The sequence below is a fragment of the Chelonia mydas genome, chromosome 25 (genome assembly GCF_015237465.2).
Source record: "Chelonia mydas isolate rCheMyd1 chromosome 25, rCheMyd1.pri.v2, whole genome shotgun sequence".
NCBI classification, from domain to species: Eukaryota; Metazoa; Chordata; order Testudines; family Cheloniidae; genus Chelonia; species Chelonia mydas.
In genome coordinates, this window is record NC_057858.1 from 1,077,754 (window position 1) to 1,084,089 (window position 6,336).

At 45.2% G+C, this 6,336-nt stretch overlaps 1 protein-coding gene across 1 annotated transcript; it reads right to left on the reverse strand.

The window, feature by feature from the left end:
- Positions 1-262: 262 nt before the first annotated feature.
- On the reverse strand, positions 263-5,790 carry VMAC (vimentin type intermediate filament associated coiled-coil protein). The gene is made up of 2 exons (XM_037885562.2): positions 5,228-5,790; positions 263-2,810 (listed from the first exon to the last, which is right to left on the reverse strand). Exons 1-2 carry the CDS (start codon positions 5,416-5,418, stop codon positions 2,453-2,455), a joined length of 549 nt encoding a protein of 182 aa, XP_037741490.1. The 5' UTR covers positions 5,419-5,790; the 3' UTR covers positions 263-2,452.
- Between the last annotated feature and the right edge of the window lie 546 nt (positions 5,791-6,336).

Sequence of the window (6,336 nt, forward strand, 5' to 3'; positions counted from 1 at the left end):
AGGGAGGTCAGAAAAGGATAGCTAGTTGTGTTTTGCAAATGTGTTAACGATCAAAGAACAACTAGAATTATTTACCAATGCCGGGGAAAAGGGCATTTCAAACTAGAGGGGCCAAGTTTGAAAGGAGATCAGATGAGACAATACAAAAGTAAACAGCCCAGTGAAAACACTGGACACATGGTCCCTGGGTGTTGCTGACCAGCTGAGCCACTTAAAACTGAAGAGGCAAAGAAAACCTATGGAAACAACATGACAACATGACTTGAATATGCCAAAATATGTTTATTTTGTATCCTGCAAGAAAAACTTAAGCGAGGACATATGCAAGTGCAAATAATAAATACAGGCAGCTGGATGATACTGGTATAATAATCAGTGAGGAAAAAAAAACTTGAAATGAGTTTTTATTTAAAACAGTAACTAATTGCTTAGCCCTTCACCCACAGTAACAAACAGATGATAAACGGATTAAATGTTGACACGAGTTTACATCCTTAAAGTTTAGAGAGAGGCCTGGAAAGTTAAGGAAGGCGAAAGATTTTAAAAACTCTGAATTGGACAAGAGGTGAAGGAAAGTACAATATCATCCTCTTTCTCAAAGGATTTAAAGTATGTACATCTGCTTGGGATTTGCACATTTACTGTACACTTGTAAAGAAATAATAATCCCTTATGGTTACATAGCACCTATAATCCCAAATCAACAAGTGCTTTTACAAACTCTTCAAACAAAGGTCAGTCACTCCACCCACTACAAAAATACTATTCTCACAGTATGTAACTGTGTCCATCCTGTGCCACCAGCACTGTTCCCACACATCTGATGAAGGAGAAGTTAAGAATTATTTATTGACTGTAAATGGCAGAGACTATATGGAGGCAGAATGTATTTACCTGAGTTAGCATTTGGCAAGGACATAATTGCCAAAACCCTGTTTTTCAAAAAATGCAAAGGAACCTTTAGTGACCAAGAGTAGTCAGGGGTTTAGATTTATAAAAATACAGGAAATTCACTCTCGTGGTATAAATATGTTGCATGTGTTTATAATAGTTTCTCAAAAAGGAATTTTAAGAGATTTTCTTTTACTCTTATTTGCAGTGGAATACCCATTCTCACATTTTGTTTCCCACTGAAGAATTCTGAACAAGGAACATCCCATATAAAAGCAGGTCTTTATGATAGATATAAAAAAGTACTTAGCCAGCTACAGGGAATTGCATATAGAGCTGCTGTCAGTAAGAGAGTTTAAACAAATGAATTTGGAAAAGAAATCTGGTTAGACCACAGAGAAAATCTACATGTTCTAGACAAAGGCAGAGAGGTTACAGCTGGCCACTTTGTGCAGCAAAGTTTCCATGCAGTGACTGGTGCCAATCTTAAAGCTGTAAGAGGACAGTAGAGGCTGAATTTTAAAAAGTTTAAAATAGATTAATTCTTCTACCAAGTTTTAAATGTAAGTCTGAGAGTGATCAAGTCAGAAACCAACCTTTCTACCCAGAAACTTAAATTTATGCATAATATTCCTTAAAATCCCACCACCAACTGTAGTGACTACACCTCTTACTAATGAATGTGATATTTTCCCCTTCATTCCTCCACTCTAATTTTAAAACAGATAACACACAATCTGGAAAGAAGGTGAATTTCAGAAAATGGATTCCCTCCAGTTACATTGTGAATTTGCCTCAAATCCATACACTAGTTTCCTTCTTTCTGTGCTAACTCCATAGAGCAAAAGAAAAGAGATTTGATTCATCTTAACTAACAAATCTAATCTCAAAAACAAAACAGCAGGTTAGGAATTCAACATATAACTCAACCCAATGCAGCCAAACTTCCCAGAAGAGATAGCTTTTCACTAATTTAATAGTCCCTTAGCTGAAACATGTAGAACTTTGAGCGCTTAGATTTTTCATTCCCAAGACTGCACAATATTTTATAGGTTTATAGACTCAGACATCAGATGTCCTAGATTTTGGTATATAAACATCCTGCTCTAATCAATCACCATCTATGGCTCTGATATACAGCAGACCTGGATGAGGAGCAGCATTTAGGCCAACAGAAGCTGAAAGTCGATGGTGATACACTTGGCCACCAGTGCTGGAAGGTCTACTATACAGCATTTGACTTAAGTATCCTTAACATGAAGTGTTTTGGGTCAGAGAGGAAAGTAAATACTGAAGGACAGGAGGAATTAAAAGATCCCCATGATAAAGGAACAGTGGAAAACCCTTAAGTGCCCATTTCACCAAGGGTTAGTATCCACTCAGGTAGGTAGTATTGCATAGAGCCCACTTTCCTGAGTCCTCAATGAAGGAGATATAGAAAGGCTACTTGCAAGAACAGAGGGGGTGAGGGACAGACTCCCACCTGAACCTGGTTCTTTCAGGACAAGATTGAAAAACAGAACTGGAGTATTTGTAATAAAGGTCATGTTCCACACTCAGTTCACACTGTCGTCCCAAACTGGCTTGTATCCAATTCCTGATCTTCCAGGTCATCTTCACAGAGAGAGAAGTCTTTGTTCTTTGATATCTGGTTGGTGATGCAGTTTGACTCCTGGAACTCGTCATGAACCGGAGAACTGGAATCACTTTGGGTCCCTGGAAAGGTACTTAACTGTTCCCCTTCTGCCATGTAAGACAGAAGATTGTCCAGGATGGGTCGGTTTCTGCAGATTTTAGTCAGAAGATGACTCCTGTGCTTCAGCTGTACAATTAAGTCATCTTTTTTCTGGATGACATTCAACAGCTTCTGAATCGTCTCCTCAGATGAAAGCAGCTTCTGCTGCAGAGCAGTAATTTCTCTTAGAAGAAAACAGAAGAAAACTAGTCTCAAAACAAGGCTACTAGAATGTAGCCATTCACAGAACTACTGTTTCTCACTGGACAGCTTTATTTGCCCTCATCCTATAAAGACCTAAGGGGTTTTTTGGTTTCAAAAAACAGAGGTTATATAAAATGTTGAAGAAATGATCCCCATATCATTTCAAGCTTCCTGAATCTCTCTCTCATGTCCCTCTCTTTGGGTCTGCTGTTTATGTAGTTCTAACACAGCACGGGCAGTGCAAATAGTGATACTTAAGGTTGCCTAACACTTTCCATTATAAGACCTTGTTTCTTATAGTTTTGCCAAACTTTAACCTTTCAGGCTGAAATTTTCCATGCTGGGTGTCTACCCCTTGGACTGAATTTTTCTGGAAGTTTCAACTAAAACAGTTCAGCCATTCTAGATAATGAGTTTAGGGAAAAATACATTGTTTTGCCCATGTTAAAAAAATTCTTACAACCATTTGTTTGAGAAGCCCTGGAACAGGAATATGAAATTTAGCAAGAGAGATCAACTGATGTCAGTGTTTTGCTGTAACTAAAAATCTGCCTACATACGGGCAAGTTAAAAGCCAGTGAAAACTGTAGTTTGCACATGCTCAGTAGAGGTTTTTTGGAAGCTGACAGCTAAATTCTCCAAAGACTCTATCTGCACTGATTTCAGAGTAACAGACGTGTTAGTCTGTATTCGCAAAAAGAAAAGGAGTACTTGTGGCACCTTAGAGACTAACCAATTTATTTGAGCATGAGCTTTCGTGAGCTACAGCTCACTTCAGCGGATGCATACTGTGTATGTGCTATCTCCATACAGCTCCTACATGCCGACTGGACTGCACATGTCCCCCACCATGATATTGTGACTGAGCATGCTTCACGCATGGCTGCAGGAGCTCACCAGAACTTTTCCCGTCCTTGCACCTCTGCTGTAGCACCAAACTCCAGAATATGGAGACGCTTGCTCCTTTTCCTTTCATCCTGCTAGCATCGAGGCAGCAAGGAGGCAGCAGAAGCAGCCTTACTCACCCCTTTGTATCTGAGGAACAGAGGAAGGACACAGGCTGGAAGCAGAAAGGAACAGGTAGACAAGTGGATATGCATGTAAGACAGGGAGGAGAACAGAAGACGGGGACAGAAGGGTTTGTAATCACTAGAATATACTCTCCTCTGGAACCTAGAACTGAATCCAGGATTCCTGAGTCTCAATATTCCTCTGCTGTCAGCAGATAGTACCAATCCCACTAGCCAGATAGGTATCTCTTCCCGTCTAATCGGTCCACATACAGGATAACAGCCTACTAATGCTACCAGATGTTCAATTAACTCAAGTGGTAGAAGTCTGCAGTTTGATCTAAAGGTCCTGACCCTGCTAGTAACACATTTGATGGTGAATACAGTTCACATGAAGGTATTTCTATTGTTTCAGTTTACTTTTATAAAATTTAAGAAAACCCATTAAAAGAACACCAAAGTTTCAAAGTAAAGCACTGAAAAGTTAGGAAATACCAGAATTAAGGAATATATGACCACATACTTTTTTCCTCAGAAGCCCTGTCTTATTCAGTGTGCAGGATGAGCCATGTTCAGGAAATCACCATCATGCATGCACACAAGGGGACTGAATTAGAATTGCACAAGCAACCTTAGGCTTGGTATTTCCTATCTTTTCAGTACTTGACTTGGCAATTTTTACTACAAAAGAACATGGGTATAATTTTTCCCTACCACTGTTCTCAGAAATGGCATGACTGTTTTAAATGAAACTTTCCAAAACAAATTCAGCCTGAGACAGAGACTGGATATGGAAAACTTCATCATGACTGTTTGGCAAAATAACAAGCAACGGAAAATAGGGTCCTCTAATGAAAAGTTAAACAACCTGAACCTAACAAGCTCGGCCACCTATTGTACACTACATCAGTCATCTCCGGGGGGGGATTCTTTGTCAAGATCAGAAGTAAGCAATCCAGTGACATACTTTCCATACACCGCTGCCATCGGCCAAAAGCCCACCTGGCGGCCGATCCCTGCCCACGCTTTTCTACCTCTGGGCACGCTCCTTTGAACGCACGTTTCACCCCGGCTCGCCCGCGCGCACGGGGCTCGCAGGGAGACCGTGTCCCCCGCGCACCCAGCCGGGCTGCGCTAGCCACGGGTCTGCATTTCCCCGCCGCCCTCGCTAACTCTGGGCCTCCGGGCTGGTCCCACAGCGGGGCCCCCCACGGGCCGGCCCAGCCCCTGCCCGGGCCGGGGCGTCGGCCAGGCCCGGCGGGCGGGACGCGGCAGGTGTTACTCACTCCCCCGCTCGGCCGGCGCCCGCAGCCCGGCCTGCCCCCGGCCGGCGCGCTCAGCCCCCGGGGCGGGGCCGGGCCGGGCCGGGCGCTGCCCCCGGCGCTACCTGTCCTTGGCAGCCCCCAGCTCCCGCAGCGCCGCGCGCAGCTCGCCGTCCTTGCGGATGAGACTCTCCGCCTGCCCGCGCACCGTGCGCTCGGCCGCGCCCAGCCGCCGCTCCAGCTCCGCCACGCGCCCGTGCAGCGCCGCCAGGTGCGCGTTGGCCTCGCGGATCTGCACGGCCGGCGGCACCGACATGTCGGCCAGGCCCAGCCAGTCCCTCCGCCGCTGTGGGCTCCCGCCCCGCCGGCCGCGGAGCGAGGGCGGGCCGTGGAAAGCCCCGCCCCGCCAGCCCGCTCCATCGCTGGCCTGGGTCTATGGCTTGGGGGCCCCGGGCTTTGGGCAGAGCCCAGAGGTCGCTCTGGGGGCAGAGTGGCCCTTTGGGGGCAGGGAGATGCCCCCCCCCGACAGAGGGGCCCTTTGGGGCAGACGGATGGCACCCTGGGAAAAGGGGTGCTTTGGGGGCTGGGGCAGCCCAGGAAGAGGGGTGCTTCAGGTAGGGTGTAGGGGAGTGCTAACTTGAAAGATCCTTACAACTCTTTTGCCCAATTTCACCTCGTCTCACTTTTGATAACACAACAATTTAGAGAGCAAAGGGGTATACTCACTGTTTGTAAATTGGTTAGAGTGCAGCCAGAAAAGCAATGTTCATGAAGTGTGGAAAAAGATGGATTTAGATAGCTTCTGTTTTACATTCGTAAATAATGCATAAAAATTCCAGTCCATTTCTATGCTAGCAGGGTCCTGTAGCTGCTCTGTATTTCTTTTCCATAAAGCTCTTTCCCAGAACAAGACACACATTTGTTGCAGGAAAGAAAATGGTTTACAGTTTGATTGGGGCACAAAGTTTAGCAAGGAGAGAGTTCCCTGACAGCAGTTACACCATAAAAACAAACACACACGCACCAGCTGCTTCAGCCTGATCACAGCTGCAGTACTGGACTAACGTACAGAGTCTACAGTGGGGAAGGACGGCTCTTTCTCATGGCCCAAGCACATTCCTCAAGTTTACAATATGTATGTCTGCGCTGCACCTGGGAGTGAGCCTCCAGCCGGGACCAATAGATTGGAGGTAGCAAGGCTTATGCTATCATGCTATGCTAGCCTGAGGGGGCC

Coding starts and splice junctions, on each gene's coding strand:
- VMAC (XM_037885562.2), bottom strand. CDS start 5,418: ATGTCGGTGCCGCCGGCCGTGCAGATCCGCGAGGCCAACGCGCACCTG. Junction 2,811..5,227: donor CTGGGGGCTGCCAAGGACAG/GTAGCGCCGGGG, acceptor TTTTCTTCTAAG/AGAAATTACTGCTCTGCAGC.